This window comes from Pavona decussata, unplaced genomic scaffold (assembly GCF_977016875.1).
Source record: "Pavona decussata unplaced genomic scaffold, jaPavDecu1.1 SCAFFOLD_37, whole genome shotgun sequence".
NCBI lineage: Eukaryota > Metazoa > Cnidaria > Anthozoa > Scleractinia > Agariciidae > Pavona > Pavona decussata.
Window position 1 is genome coordinate 4,570,001 of NW_028145459.1, and position 17,161 is coordinate 4,587,161.

A 17,161-nucleotide genomic window follows, 5' to 3' on the forward strand; every position below is an offset into this window, starting at 1 on the left:
AATTGTTATTCTTTTGTATGCATTTAAATTAGCCTTCCTGGCCTCGCTAGCATGTGTAAAAACAAAAGTATTTTCACTCAAAAGCGAGGTCAAGAAGGCTTAATTTGCATGCACATAAAAGAATACTAATTATGCCCTCCATCATGAAAGAGGTCTATAGTTAGTTCTTTCTTGGAGAGATCCCTTGATATTTTCTTCCCGGTGTTCTAAGAGCAATTTCGTCAAATATTTGAGCAGTTTTCACCAAAACACAGCAAAATCGCCGTGACAGTGCCCCTTTAACAGTTCCAATCTAGCCAGTGAGAACACGATCAGAAAATCAAGTGAAGAAATCAGCTTGCATTTACTTCTAGACAATCATGCCGTGACCACCACTAATGTTTTGTCTTTTCCAAATTAAAGAGCACTTGTTTCAGTAATTAACCAGAGAGTTATACAATAAATAGAACTTTTTGAGACTTGCTGGTATACCATTTGCATCTTTCCACCTGTAGAAGTAAGACTTTTTCTTCTTGTACCGACTTACCATTATTCCAATTTCTTACCGGCCAGTGTAAGCAGCACATCACAAGGAAGATGTTATGTGCAGTAAGGGGATTAGAAGATCATACATATCAACGGTAAAGATTGTTCAAGTGAAAAATAGTCTAATCTTTTATTGACATGGAAAATCGACATGATTTCGGAACGAAATGAAAATCGATCTCTATTTTCGTGGGGCAGGAAACAAATTCAAAGTAATGACTTACAGAGAATAAAGCCTTTTCAATCCCTTGAGGATGACTTTCAAATCAGCAAATGAAAGTAGGTTGTTTTGCAGATAACTGAAAGATAACGTTGCGGTTGTCATCATGCAAGTAATTGTTTGACATAAATTTGGCCCACTGAAATTTTCCTAAACACAAAACAAAATATCCTAACAGGAATTGATAATTTGCATGTGACGTCATGGCGGCCATATTGGGTGCACAGGAACAATAGGATTTTTTCTTTTGGGGAGTTAACTGCTATGTTTATGCAAAAGATGTGAGAAAATTTTCTTTTTTCTGTCCACTTGCATGGCGGCAATGCAAACCACCTTCAAACACACATTGTAATGTTTAGTTTCTATTATCTTGACGGAAGTTTATTCTCAAACTGAACAAATTTCATCCGTTGGTTCAGAGAATATCCAGGTCAGGTCCTTTTTATACTAAAACGTCCTCTTTAACTCCAAGTCGTTGATCTTACGTATACAAGTTGCAAGGCAATCTCGGGGTTTTTTGTGAGCGGAGTCATATATGTGTGTGCGCAACTTTCATGGAAAAATATGGCGGCCGAAGGCAAGGAGGGAAGGAGGAAAGGAGGGAAGGAGGGAAGGAGGGAAGGAGGAAAGGAGGGAAAGAGGGAAGGAGGGAGGGAGGGAGAGAGGGAAGGAGGCAAGGAGGCAAGGAGGGACGGAGGGAGGGAGGGAGGGAGGGAGGGAGGGAGGGAGGGAGGAAAAGAGGGATATTGATGTAAAGAGTTGTTTATTCTCCCGTTTGAAAGTGAGACAAAAGGCCATCTAAAAGATAAAAATGTTTGTTATAATTTCGCCAGCAAAACACCAAAACGCCTCTGACCAAACTATGAATGGACCGCGTTTCAAGTTTTAGAGGACCACTTCTTGGTTGCATGCCCTGATTCTAGCACCCCTTCCCCCACCCCCTCCGCTCGATTTTAAACCATTTATCATTGGTTTTGCAAAAGGTGTCAACCACTTGTCACGATAACCTAGGTACATTTTAATTTCATTAACATGATTATAACCAAGACCTACAGCCAGACAACAGTTTCCGGTAGATGAAAACCTCCCTTGATGAAGTTCTTTTGAAGGTTGCTGCGATTAAATAGAAAAAAAAATGCATTTCTTGCCAGTGTTAGTCGAAGATAAAGTTTTCTCGACACTAATGTAAGTACATGCCGCAATGAATTTCTGTCGAGATTAACGCTTTAGTTGAACCTCAGTTTCTCTTGTAGATGGCAGCATTCATTTAAATCTGTGTTGAGAGACTTTAACGAAATCATTCGTCATTCGTTTAGTTTACATGCAGAAATTTCGGTTGGGGTGGTTACCAAGTGGAGAAGGAAAAGAGGAAAAATATTCTGCCTTTAGCAGTTAAACGTTCGGCTGCCGCCATGTTTGTTCTTTTTTGTTCCTAGTACTAGGATCTTCCAAGCGAAGGTAGTTTACATGGTGCTATAATATTCCTAGTGCTAGGATCTTTCTATCTCTTAGCTAGGAAGATCCTTGCGCTAGGGACAAGTACAACTTTCTGCCTGAAACTGAAAACATATGGCGCTAGGTTGATCCGCCCTCTAGGATCTTCCTATTGGTTTCATCCTAGATGCGGGCGTACATCTTCAACGGAGCCTTGTATTAGCATTAATAACCACACGCATCACGAAAGAATCCTGCGTTCAAATTAGCATCAAAGCTTTCGTAATATCAGCTAAACATACCAGTGATATAATTTCGCAAGTAATTTGAATATGGAACTTATTGTGAGTTATTTATGATTTGCAGAGATATCAAACATTTCAAACATTCGTCATCGTGCAAGTGTACGTTTCTATATGTAATCAAAGTAATAAATGATAACCTTGAAATGATATTTTTTTTAAAGCGGTGTAATTTTATCCATCGTCGGATACAAATGCAATATATTCAACAGAAGATGATTCGACCACTGAAACTCAAAATACCCTGAGGAAATTACGAACGTCGCATGACTATATAGCGTTAATTGGCTTTCGATCAATCGGGCCTAGTACACATTTGATTCCTTATGCTTTCTGTATACGGAGTTAGTTCCGCATATTTTCTTGGCATACTTTGGCGTATGCTGATCCTAATACCTTATACGTCATGCCATGTTCTTATATTTTTCTTTAACGACTTTGTGTACTGACTGAATTACGTTTTCTTTGAAGTTATTGGTACTTGACATTCACTTAATATTGTGATCACGTTAGAGAATGTACTTACATTACTTTAAGTGACGTCAGATTCTGAAAGGCATTCTGTGCAATAAACTTCAATCGGTTCCTGGAGAGATCCCTGTGAAAACAAAAAATATCGTTCGCCCAAGTCAGCTTAGAGTAATTGTTATTTTTGATAGTATAGAACTTACATTTACAGTTCCATTTATACTGACACTATTGAGATTTCCGTCTAGACATATGTGGAAGCAAGACAGTAACAAACACAAACAAACGAATACTTACAGTTTCGTCAGGAAATTAAGATTCCCAAAAGAACCTTCATGAACCGCGTCCAAATAATTCCTTGAAAGAATTCTACAAAAAGTATTGCACCGGTCAGAAGAAAGGAAGAATTTCTACGTCGTGTTTCTGTAGGCCTTGTATGTAATTCAAGGCCTTGTTAACTTGGAAACATTCAAGTAAACGAAACCAACGACAACAACACAAATGTTTCATAACAAGTACACTTACAGGATGGAAGTGTTTGATGGTATTCCGTCAGGCACTTTTTCAATACCGATACATTTTACTTTAAATCTCATTTTGCCAAAAGCGGTGCAGTTACAGAAGTTTGGCAGTGAACAACAAACAGTTTCAAGTGAAGATATACAAAGAAACAACAGGCTTAAGATCGTCAGACTCATACTGGCAGACATTGCTTCGGCGACCGTTTCGCCAACAGTTATACGAGAAAACAGGATTCAAAGCCAGCCAAACACAAATGACTTGTTGATGTCTCGAGTTCAAGTTTTATTTAAATGTTCCTGACATTAAAGCTGTAAGCTAATCCAAAGAAAACACTCCTGGAAGATATATTAACAATTACATCAAATAGTGCACTTTGAAACAATGGTATCGATCTTGGAATAAAATGACAAGACAATACAATACTTTAATTAAAACTCCGGTTGAGGAAAAATGAAAAAATTCTATTATAATTAGATTAAAGAAAAATAGTAAAATACTTTCGATCAGTCATTTTTTAAAAAGTCCTCCATTAATCTCGATCTAAGATAAAATTTCGAAGTCCATAGTTCTTAAGATGCGGCTAAAATTGTTGAAGATGTCCACTGTTCAGTAAAATGTAAAATGTCCTCTTTTTATAGAAGGGGATGTTAAAAACCTGCGAATTCCACATGAGAGACCTTGATAAGAGATTTAATCGGCTCTCTAAACTCTAGCTGTGAAGGTGCGCAACCAGTGAAACATTTATTGTAGGCTATTAAGGCCATATTTTGCAAATATCCCGTGACATGTAACGAAGACGGGTTGGCAGATTGTCCACATATAAGCTGGAAAGCATGCGGAAGGGTCAATCGATAATAGATAACATAACAGATTGAGCACATTCGGAAACGTTTAAGTATTGATTCACAGCAAAAACAATTTACCGGGGGTGAAGCGAATAAAAGCTAGTCACGGTGTGAAAAAAGCAAGTTTTCGGATCAACGAATAAGTCTTAAGCGTAAAGGTAATTAAGTTGTTCTAACTTTCCCTCCTTTAACTAAAGTTGTTCTAGCTTCCCTAGCAGGCACCATCCGCTAACTTGTTGACAACGCCAAATATCTCCGTTGCTATGGAAAACGCAAGGAAAAATGACTTCCCTTCAGTGTTAGACATGAAACTGGGATGTTCTTCTGTAGGAGGTTTCGAGCTTGTGTTGTTTCCTCATAGAACCGCCCAGAGAGATTTTGATTTTTAAATGAATCAAAAACCCCTCCATTTAATAGATAGCATGAGCATGAGGTAAATTGTTAAAAGGCAAATACATAAATACATGAGGGAAAGCTACCACAGTTATTTGTCTCTCTCCCTTTTTTTTTTATTTTTAATGTTTTTTACAACAATGAACATTACTTACATTCTTTATATTGTGGGACATGCTTAAACTGATCAGGAATCAAGAAAGAAACTTCGCTTGAGTTAATGTCATGTGCCGAGTATCTGACGTTGCTCGGTGGACTTTCGAACTATAAACAAAAAAATTAACATACAAAAAATTTGGCATTAACATCGAAAAGATTTTTACTTTCCATGAGTTTCGTGTCCACGAATCATTTTACCGCTATTGGTATCGAACCCTTTACTCAAGCAAGAGATTAACTTTAAGCTCAATTTACATGAAAAAGATTTAGACTCTGCGTAAATTTACTGAAAGACCTTAAACTTCGAGGGTGTATAATCTCTATGATCATGACTCGCTGACGTTGATATCCTAGAATGGTGAAATTAAAATAAGATATAAGTAGAATGATCTATTTGGTAAAAAGTGAGTAACAAATACTAAATTGGAAGGGTTAAATAATAACGGCGTTTTATGACGATCTCCTAAAACGTGAGAGAATGCCACCTCAAAAAAGATAACTTACACAGGTCACGTTGGGGCAGGGCCATCAAGTATAATACGGCTACAAAGTTTGAGATTTTTTTTCAAGGGGAGCACTCGAGTAGGTTTTGGATGAGCGACGGTACGTATACATACCATGAAGACTTAAAATCTAGACTACGGTTGAGTTATAAGAGTTTGCATTTAAAATGATACTCGTCCTTGAAAAAGTTTCAAAACCCATTTTAAGAAATTACAATGCAAATTAACCCTTAAGCCAAACCTTAAAATGCTTGATAATTTTCTGGTTCGAACCGTCGCGAATTTAATTTATGAGGCATCTCTGGAACATAAAATTAGCACGTTGGTTGCAAGTAGACAAGCAGCGAATTGGAGATCAAGGAAAGGTAAGCATTTTTTGTTTTCCATGGTGGATTAAAACTATTACTGCCATTAAACTTTTACTTGGACAAATAACATAACTGAAAGATAAAACTAACCCCTAGATATTATGATAAGTGATCATGAATAAGGTATAAAAATTACTTTCATTTACCTTGATCATCAAAAAGGAAGTTAATCCAAGGCTTAAATAGAAAGAAGCTGGTTTATGGTGAAAAATATTGGTATCAATTTGCTTGAGTTAGTCAGTCGCCCCATGGCACATGATTCAAAACAAACAACGAAATAATCCGGTGAAAACAGCTTCTAACTAAACACATATTTCAAACTCGTAGCACTCTTGTTTCCAGTTTTCTCGCTCCCGAACTTTGTCCGACACCTCTTCGTTACCAGCCTTACGCCTTTTTAGACCCCCAGGAGCGAGCACCCTTTGCTTCCTCATATGGAGATGGGCATAGTTTCTTCTTACGAGGTTCGCACGATTGATCGAGTTTGGTTCCTACGCAGGGGTGATTATGAGTTAACGCTCGCGCGCTTAGCACCCGCGCCTGGGATTTGAGTAAGACGCTCGGTTACCAAGACTTATCGAACGCTTACGAAGTAGTTCTGAATCCAACGGCGCGTTGTTAGGGCTATTCCACAAGAAATAAATAGGGATACACGAGCAGAAAATATAAGAGACTACTTCAGTGTGAGTAATTCAACATTATTTGAGATAAATATATCCTTTCTTTAGTGGAAACCCATGTTTCTTATAATACCAAACCAGGACGTAACAAAAAATGTATCTCCTGTCAGGGCCGTACCTAGGATTTTTTGTCTGTGGGGGCAAACTCCGCACACCCCTCACAGGGGTCTCCCGTATACAGACAGGGTTTCTCGTTGGACGTTTTGTTTTCACTCCTACACAGAAAGCTGCCTCTACGACCTTTAGAGACAAAAAAAAAAAAAAAAAAACCGATGCTTTTTGTCTTAAATTGTCATGACTTTTTATGGAGTTAACACCTTGTTTAGCTTGAACCAAACAATGTCTCTCATTTAATGATAAATTTAAAATACAGTCGATGCACTGCTGTGAACAAAGGGAGAAAATCACTGAGCTTCCACAATTCAAACGCACTATAACAGTGGAGCGAAGTATTTGAAAAGACACAGTCGTAATTTAAGTACAACTCAAGCATTTTCAGTTGTACTGTGACACGTTGCATAGCTCTATAACACGATACAACGATTACTAGAGAACCGAAAAACCAAATTTAGCCATGCCAAGAAACACAACTCCTCATTACAACCGACAACTACAGAATGAACCTCATTGCACGATACAAGCAATGATCAATTTCTGTCCTAACATTACACAAATCTCAACAAGAAAGGCAGTTGAAACTATCACGCACTTAAACGAGCCAAACCAAACCCAATTGAAATGCCCTATGTGGCATAAAAACACCGTCGTTGAACCACAGAGTAAGAGGTCATATTCAAAATGGAGAGAATCCAAAAGAGGAAAATCAAAAATCATTAGGCACAAATGACCTGTGAGGTTGAACATACGATGGTTAAATCCAAGGCTCTATCAAATCCTCCAAACCCGCTACAAATACTTGAAAGTAGCGCAGGCTTACTCGTGTAAGCGAGATTTAAAAAGGCTAAAACGCGCACCAGAGAGCGGCATAGGCTTGTCAGTCTTTATTTACACACCAAATTCTAAACCATAGTGCAGCCCAAACTGACAAAATCATTATTTTCATAAGAAAACTCGTACTGGCTTTTACCTTAAAAGATTTTCCAAAATAATTATTTGGAATGCACATTGAAGGAATGTTTTTTTCAGTCGATTTTCTTGTGATTTCGGACCAATATAGCAACAAAAAATAGCTCAGAAAACTCAAACACTATGTTAAAAAAAAAGAGTTTTCCTGGCGGGGGCAGCTGCCCCCTCTGCCCCCCGCTATGTACGGCCCTGCCTGTGAAGGGACTAAACAACGGACGCCTTTCGATAAACCATACAACGACACGACAACGACTCACGTTGGAATTTGATCGAAATCTGATTTTTTTACAAGCGTAATATCGCTAAAGGTATATTAGTTGGCATCCTAAAACTGCATCCCAGTTAAAGAGCAATGTCTCATCTGTGAGAATATGCAATAAAATGCAATAGAAGAAGAAGTTTTAACTGTACTTTTGTCAACAAACACCGCCTTCGTAATTAGCATAACAACATGAAAATGACAATTTGCTTAGAAAATAATGATAAATTCCACTTACCTCGTGAAATATCAAGAACTGGATATTTCAAAATATATCAAGTTATAGTTTCAGTAGGTCACAGCCGCAATTCTGATGATTTGTTGTGCGAAATCACCGTGATACACCGCAGCCGTTAAACTGAGTTGAACTCTTCAAAGTCCGTCAGGACAACCACCAGCTGAAAAAATTGTATTTCGCCTCATAAGCCGCCGCAAGGAGTCAAATATTTCTAGCTTTGTTATCGTTAATGACTAAAAATTCTTTTAGCCACCATTAAAATCCTGCTTTGAACTGGAGATTCTCGTCAAGAAATCTATTGACCTTCCGCCATGATTTCAGTTTTTGTTGTCCAAACTACGATAGTCGATATTTATGGAGTGCGGCTCTTAACTGCTGAAACAGTACAATCTTAATAGCACATCCCGTTCTCTATAGGTATTGGAGTTGCGTAGCTCTATTAAGTCTGAGAGACAGTCGGAGCACTTCCCATTCCTCTAGTAATTTTCACCAGTTTCGCTGACTCTGATTTTGTTGTTGTTGTTGTTTGTTGTTCTTTTAGCAGCAATTTTACCTAAATTTTATTCCAACCAAAGTAATTCATGTGTTTTCTGTCAGTCACTCTCCATGGACAAAAAAAAAAAAAGGAAAAAAAAATTAGTTTAACAGCGGGTCAAATATTTGCTAGTGATTATTTCTGGTTGTAATTAGAGTGGTACTTCCGCTTATGTTGTAGTTTATCCTTGATTTGCCGGTAAAAACGTTTACCAAATGTTACGTTTGCCATTAACCTGCGTCGTTTTTCATTCACCAGAAACCTTACTTGCTATAGTAAAACATATCAGTTTCGAAAAAAAAAAATGGTCGTTAAAAAATAAAACTTCACTGTGAATTACACTAATGTTTAAAAAGAAAATTTCCATACGCGGCAATGTGAATGTGAAGGGTATAATTGAACGGTTGTGCCGCTGGCACTAACGACCCAAATGATGAATCAGAGAATTAACTCTTTAGTGTTTGAATTGATCAAATGTGGAGGTCGTGGGTTTGATTCCCGCCGGGGTCAAATATTCTTTTGATGCCTCTTGTGGTCTCCCATTTCCTTACTAGAGCTAACGTTCAGTAGGAATTTCATGGCTTGACTTCAGCACCTAGTTTAGACTAGAGTTAATTATCTGATGCATCATTTGTGCCCTTAGTGCTAGCGGCCCAACATTATTTCACTGCAACCTTTGATAGTCGAGTTGAATGATTGAAATAAAGGATACGTTTGACTCAAAACTGAATCCAACGAATATACTGTTATGTTATTCCTTTGTCCTAGAAAAGGTAACCTGGAATTGCAGCTTCAAAGTTCAGACACCTCCACCCGGCCTTAAGGTAACCGTACGCCTGGTTAAAATGTTACGTATTTTTAGGAAACTCATGTACAGCTTTCGATCTCGAGGATAATTAGTCCAAAAAAAAATATAGCTCTCAGGGATGAGAGAAACGCAAATGTCTTTAGTGGCCTGTGGTTCTTTCTAGCTTCTGCTTTGTATCTGCAGTATAAATGAAATCTTAGTTGAGGACCTCATTCCTGCTCAGCTTTACGTATTAACTTGGTTCAGAATTCTTTAGAAGCGGAACCAACCTCTCCCCGGGCATTCGTCAGTTTTTTTCTATTGCAACTGCAAATGCCCTGTGGTGGGATTAGGCAAAAAATATAAAAACCCCACGAAGATGTTTGGGAAAGTGTACAAATGCTCTACCCTTACGATAATGACAAACTGAATCACGCTTTCATGTTGACAAGCTAAGAATCTTAATTCGAATTAGAAAAATATTTGATTAAAGTTTAACATTCTTTTCATAAGGGGGTTAGTTTCCAAAGAAAATGTGGCGGTGCGTCGGTGGGGAGTGGAAACGAATGTTTGGTTTTATCAACAGAATCGATGAGGATATTTACACGATTCGCTCTGACAAAGAGCTAATGCTCGAATTTTTTCACGATGGCCAAATAACATTGCTTTCAGTTCGGTATGAAAACATAGGTATAATAGTACAAATGAGAGCTAGTTTAAGAATGCAAAACAGCTGTACTTGACATGATGTAATTTTGCCTCGACATTCGCAGTTGTCATGATTTTAAGTCTAAAATAAGCATCTAACTTTTTTGAAATTCTTATGTTATTTCGATGAAAACCTATTACAACATTTACAAGCGTTATTCGATAACATACAGCATTTGTCTTCAAACCGTTGTTAAGCTAAATTTTCTTGTTAGTAACTTAGTTTTAAATATCCTTGGTAGTGATGTTGGTGATCCAAGTTCAACTGGGTCAGTTTGTCAAGCAGTTTAAGGCCCAGGTTAAGGACTTTAACGATGAAAATGGTTTATTCGAGATACCTTTAACAAAGCAAATGACAACGAATCCTGCAAAGTTTGGAGGATAGAAAGGTCTCAGCATCGTGAACATGTTTAAGCGCAATAAGCTGTGCTATAGATCACGTGGCACGTCACGTGATTGGTTTAACAAAAACGCTTTTCTAAGTAAAGCTGATTAAATGTATATAGCCCTTCACGTTTGGAATGACCATCCACTGTTTCCAAAGAAGAATTGGTTTGAGGACTTCAGGTCATTTCTCACTGACCCGGCGTCCAAAATTCAACCTTGGATTGTTTATAACTTTCAATGAAAATCTTAAGGACAGTCATTCCGTCCCTCGCCAGAGCTGGAGTGCGCGACCATGCTCATGTGCGCGGGAGACCAAATAAGAAGAAATATGGGCACTGCTAAATATGGGCCTCATTGCAGGTTAGCAGGGGTTCAATGACAAGTGCCCCAAAATAAGGACCAAAATGAAAATGGTCATGCTTAGAATTGAGCAAGCCATGTTATTGATAGGCAGTAATCACTCTTTTTCTTGCTAGAGGAAATGTTTCTGAAGAGATTCTTATTGTTTTCCTACAGACAACGTTCCAGTGCAGAGTTGAATTCTACAATCAAGACTTTTTTATGTGGTTATGTTTCGAGTTGGAAATCGTTTTTTAGTGGCAGTTAATGTATTTTACATCTGGCACAAATACAACTCTGAAAGGAATAGCTTGACAAAACGTGTATATCGATTGTAATGTTTGTAATGTATCGCAAGATAACAATAAGTTGAAAATTTCGGTAAAAATAAATAAAAGGTCCTGCTCTTTAATAATGATAGATTAATTGACATAAACGATGCAAAAAAAAAAAAAAAAAAGACAATAACATAGCATGACATAAGTACCTTCCCAACTCTGTATCTGCAAAATATCAGTTCGTAGCATTTTAAATTAATGCTTAGAGAATAATGAAATAAAAATCACCATTTCGGAACTTGCCTATTTCGTCTTTTATTTTAGATCGTTTCTTAATTTTCCGCAACTGTCATCCTGTTTGGAACTTCTTTTCAGCGTGTGCTAACGCCATTTAGTAAAAGCTTTATTTATCACCTGTTCCAATATAAGCTTCAACATTAAAGTGCCTATCACCCTTACACAGTTTAAATGAATTTTGAACATTTATGCATGTCTAAGACGCTTTGCGAAGAAATAAATGTTTTCCATGTTTCGTTTTGTTTTTATCAGACGACAAAATTGCCCAAAATGAGCCGTTTTCCGCCATATTGAATACGAAAAGGAGCAGTTGAGAGACGGGGAACCAACAAGCTTGTGACGTCGACCCGGTATCTCGACCACAGAGCATTTGCTCATTTGTCACTACATTCTCTGTACTGAACTTGAAATGTGTTAGGAAGGTATGTGGTAGTTGAATGTGCTGCCTTCTCAAATATGTAGAAGGGTATAGTTCTGCACGCTATACTGTTCGATAATGATGAAGCAAGGAAATGCAGAAAGAAATAGATCGATTTCATGAAACAAAAGCGGGCTAACCCGGAAAATCGTCAATATGCTCCAAGCACTTCACGAACGACGACTTCATGCGTCGATTCTGATTTATTGATGAAGTGAGTAACAAGCCAATCCTCTCAAGACTGAAACGAGATGATATCGGTATAAATGTGACGCCAACTGCCCATGCTAAAGCGGTGACCACAAGTCCAGGTGTACTGATTTAAACCATTGCCAAACATCACCGCGAACGAGCGGTAAGAAATGTTGCCATTTTTTTTTATTTAAGCTTACAGGTGCAGCCAAAAAAAACCTACTGAAATGGTAAACTTATTTTAATTTATAATTGCTCTAGACTTACAAGAATGCGAAAAGGCGAATGGAGTCTTCTGAGACTGTTGTCTGTTGGCGAGCGGATGAAGGGCCACAGTGACATGATAAAGCCAGTTCTTTTTCTTTGTCAATTCCGCGTGTATAGATTTGGGAGTAGCCTTTCCAAAAAGAACAGATCATTCTTTTTAAAAAAAGCTTCAGTCTTGAATTTGTCTGTGAAGAACGAGGTAAAGAGTCAATCGAACATCTTGGTCGATTGACATGTTCGAAATGCTACTCAAAAGGTCGGCTTTTCTTACCTGGAAATCGAGAAATTTTGAAAAAAAAAACACTCAACGGCTTTCCAAACGTTGTGCGTTACTACCAGACCAATTTCTGCTAATAAACAATTTAAAAATGATAAAAATATCAACTGAACAAGCTTACTCTGTTTGCCCAAACGACTGACCACTTCTTATGGTATCAATTCTTTTAGTTACTTGGCAGCAACATCTTGGAATTCTCTTCCTGACCATTACCGCATTATTTCTGATTTTACTTCTTTTCGACGACTGATATCTACTGGGAACAATGATTTACTTAAAAGGGCAGGAACTGCAAACCTTTCTACATCATGATAATTTGCAAGTTAGTTGTCTAGGTAGTTAGTTATCTTATTTGTTATATAGAATTAACTTTTTATTATAATTACTTATTAATATAGTTGGCTCGAAGATATTAGCACTTCAGTGCGACACTGTAAATTTGAGGGTAAATAAAGTTTATTGATTGATTGATTGATTGATTGATATTAACGCCACGAAATATGTTTCCCCAGCGGTCCGTATGTTGCCGGGAAGTAAAATTTGTGATGTGGTGGTTTCGTTGACAAAAGGCAAGCCTCTAGTTCATAGGAAAAGTCTTGCTTATTTACACTTCCCTCGGCCTCAGTAAAATATTCTTTAAAACCGAAAGATTTCAAATATTTAGAAAATAGCAAGCTCCCCCAACACAAACTTCAGAGCGGAGCTAAGCGAGGCGATGCAAAAACGAAGCCGTAACTAAACAAACTTAAGTCCTCATTTTCACGCATTGCATAGCTCTCGAAGAAATCTACAGTGCTAGAGAAAGGATCAAAAAACAAATAACAACGATGAGAAACACAACATCTTGCCACAAAAACAAATGGCCGGGCCCCGCAATACAAAAACTGTAAGATAAACTGATGTAATTACACAGTTCAAATACTAACAAAGATAAATAACAACAATAGCGGTCGCTTTCGGAGGTTAAAGATTATCACACGGTTCAATCCTAACTAGAAGCTGCACTGTCACCGGACTGCGAACTGAAACGAGCCAAACTAGATCTAAATACTAGTAAAATGAAATGGCATAAGAACGACAGCAGCGAAACAGAAACAACCAGAGGTGAAATAAACAGGCGATAAACGCAGAACTCTAAACCCAAAATGTCCTTTGAGATCAAAATACAAAACATGCTACAGTTAAGCACATGGTTTTGTTCTATGATTATCATAGAAATCCTTCAAATCGTCATGCCAACCCGCTGTAAACATACAAGAAGCTAAATTGATCAAAAGACTGAGATCTTCTATCTCCTAAAATATGATCAATGTAATTTCTCAAATTTATTTTTTAATCAATTTTCATCATCTGGTTATATACCACTAATTACAAAGCCAACACGGATAACTAAATCTACTGCAACACTAATAGATAACATTTTCACTAACAATTTAAGTCACACTGAACACCTAAGTGGTATCATGGTTAATGATATATCTGATCATCTACCTATTTTCACCATTACAGAGCATGAGATGCACATTAATACTGTGAGCTCTGAATCAGGTAGTTATGTAACTAGAATAATGGATAAGAAATCTCTAGATTCGTTCTCTAGTTGTCTTAAAACCTGTGATTGGCTAACCACGTTATCTAAGAATGACCCGGCAGAGTCTTTTAAAGCATTTCTCGCTGAATTCTCTGACCATTATAATAAACATTTTCCAGTTAAAATGACTAAACGTATAGGTACACGAAGGTATAACAATTTATGGATAACGAAAGGTTTAAGGAAATCTTCAAAAACCAAGGAATTACTCTATAATAAATTTTTAAAAACATTAAAAACTGAACATGATTATAAATTATAACGAAATAAATTGAATCATCTAATCAGAATTGCTAAAAAGAATTATTATTGTAAAAAATTCAGTCAAGGACAAAATAATATAAAATCGACGTGGAATACTATTAATGAATTACTTGGTAATAGAAAATCATATAACTCTCTTCCCAGTTCTTTTCTGAACAATGAAAATGATGATATCAGTGATCCTAATTTGATTGCAAATAAATTTAATGAATTCTTTGTAAATGTTGGGCCTAATCTAGCTATGAAATTTGAGGACGGTTCGGATGAATTTTACAAATTTCTAAAGGGAAATTATTGTGACTCCATGTTTTTACATGACACTACATGTGCTGAAGTAAACAAAGAAATTGATAAAATGGCAAACAAATCAAGTTGTGGTATTGATGACATAAACAGCAAAGTAGTTAAACATGTCGCCCCTTACATATCTCTACCACTGTCTCACATTTTTAATCTTACATTTTCAACTGGTAAAGTCCCAGATGAATTCAAAGTAGCTTTGGTAACACCGGTGTATAAATCATCTGAGTGTATTGTCAAATTACAGACCAATCTCTGTTCTCCCCTGTTTTTCGAAAATACTAGAAAAACTGATGAACAAAAGATTAATGAACTATGTAGATAGAAATAAAATTTTATTTGACCATCAATATGGATTTCGAAGTAAAAGCACTACTAATAATGCAATAATTGAACTTGTTGATAAAATAACACAAGGGGTAGAAAATAACCAGTTCACTGTTGGTATATTTCTTGATTTATCAAAGGCGTTTGACACAGTAAATCACGATATTCTTCTAAAGAAGCTCTCTTTCTATGGTATACGCGGAAATTGTCTTGCATGGATAAACGATTACCTAACCAACAGAAAACAAATTGTTAAATATAATCAAATCAGATCAACAGAAATGGCAATTATGTGTGGGGTCCCACAAGGATCTATTCTTGGACCATTACTTTTTCTAATTTATTTTAATGACCTAACCAATTCTACCAAAAATTTATCTACTATATTATTTGCAGATGATACTAATCTGTTTTGCTCAGGTAAAGACATAAATGAACTCGAGTGTAATATAAATGCGGAATTAGTTGATGTTCAAGAATGGTTAACACTAAATCAACTTACACTCAACATAAAAAAATCCAATTACATAATATTTAGAACAGCAAAGAAACAGTTAAAAAAATCACTGACTCTTAAGCTTGATAATAAGGAGATCTAGAGAGTAGATAAAACTAAATTCTTAGGAATTATAATTGACCAGCACTTAACATGGAAGAATCATATTGATTATATCACTAAGAAGATAATAAAAACCACTGGTATGCTATGTAGGATTCGCTTCTATGTCAGTCAAGTACTATTGAAAATATTATACAATAGTTTGATTTACCCTTACCTGCATTACGGAGACACCGTTTGGGCGAATAATTACCCCACAAGGCTAATGAAATTGTTCAAATTACAAAAAAAAGCACTACGTATCATAACATTCTCTCCATATACCGCACCATCTCTTCCTCTTTTTATAAAGATGGGTCTCTTAAATATTTACCAAATTAATGACCTACTAATCGGATCTTTCAGTTTTAGTCTTATCAGTAAATCGTTACCCACCTATTTCAGTGACCTCTGCATTGAAAACACGCAAGTCCATGGTTATAATACCAGGAATTCAAAACATCTACATAAGTGTTTTAACCGAACTAACTATGGAAAATACTCTTTAAGAAGTACGATAGTTGATACATGGAACAAAACTCCTCGAGAGATAAAACGATCTCTTTCTATACATGTTTTCAAAAAGAAAATGAAGCAATTCCTTCTCTTTCAATGATTATGATATAGGCGTTAACTTACATAATTTTACTTGCACCTTTTATTATTACTGTTATTTGTACACCAAACCTGATGTCCTGATTATTTAGCTTAAAAATGTAATTTGAATCAAAGGGGCATTACTTTGTAAAAGCCCGTAAGGGTTTCTTCAGTCTTCCTCCCGACTTCAATGTAAATTGCACTATGTACTTATTATGTTACTTATAATTGTGGGAAATAAACATTCATTCATTCAGATAGAAGCGCTAAACATGCGAGTGGGAGTTGCGTACGCCTTTCATTCCAATTTTACGTGCTTGATCGGCGCGTCAATCACGTAGCCGGGGTTGTAGTTAAATTCTGAATCATCTGAGTTGTAGTTTTTCTCGGATTCGGTGTCAGTGTTCGGCTTTTGGGCTAAAAATTCGGCCAGAAACTCCAAACAGCTCGCGTAGAATTCACTCCGACTCACTGCTGTTTTGTTGTGTGCTTGTTATCGAGATACCGCGTCGACGTCACAACTCACTAGTGCCAGTCCTCTAATGGCGCGGTTTTAACTTCGGAAATTGTGATTTCGATGGCGTTTTAAAAATCGAGAATAACTTCAAATCTCATTATTTTGCTTGTTTTGGCTTACTTTCTACGTCTACTTTTGAGAATGAGAGGAATTGGGTAAGGGTGATAGGCACTTTAAAAGCAGCACACAGACTGATCAAAACACAAGATCACAACAGTCTTCATTCTTTATTGAAAGGTCTTCTTTTGAGATTAAAGGAGAAAGTCTCACCAGAAATTCAGTATTTTTTAATCCATCAATAAAAACTAAACACAGCTAACAACACAGGAGTTGACTTCCTTGTCAGTTTGAGCTTCTGAAGTGCATTCGATACACACGAAATTCATCTTCAAATCCAAATTGAGCGTATACGTAGTAGCCTGGCCGTCTGTTCGTGACGTCATTTCGTCCAATGAAATTGACATAAATCTCAAATGTAGC

The 17,161-nt window shown here is 36.8% G+C and overlaps 1 protein-coding gene and 1 long non-coding RNA gene across 2 annotated transcripts in view; one reads left to right on the forward strand and one right to left on the reverse strand.

The window, feature by feature from the left end:
• Positions 1-3,703, reverse strand: part of LOC146484170 (uncharacterized) — a 23,519-nt gene extending 19,816 nt beyond the window's left edge. Inside the window, exons 1-4 of the mRNA XM_085105499.1 lie at positions 3,475-3,703; positions 3,247-3,318; positions 3,008-3,079; positions 750-824 (exon numbers count right to left, since the gene is read on the reverse strand). Of these exons, the coding sequence (XP_084961625.1) occupies positions 750-824; positions 3,008-3,079; positions 3,247-3,318; positions 3,475-3,659 (404 nt within the window). The 5' untranslated portion in view covers positions 3,660-3,703. The remainder of the gene's footprint in view (positions 1-749; positions 825-3,007; positions 3,080-3,246; positions 3,319-3,474) is intronic.
• Positions 3,704-5,618: 1,915 nt separating this feature from the next.
• On the forward strand, positions 5,619-11,211 carry LOC146484171 (uncharacterized). Its single transcript, XR_014863741.1, has 3 exons — positions 5,619-5,736; positions 9,306-9,361; positions 10,936-11,211. It is a non-coding gene; the product is annotated as an uncharacterized LOC146484171 (long non-coding RNA).
• The last annotated feature ends 5,950 nt before the right edge of the window (positions 11,212-17,161 follow it).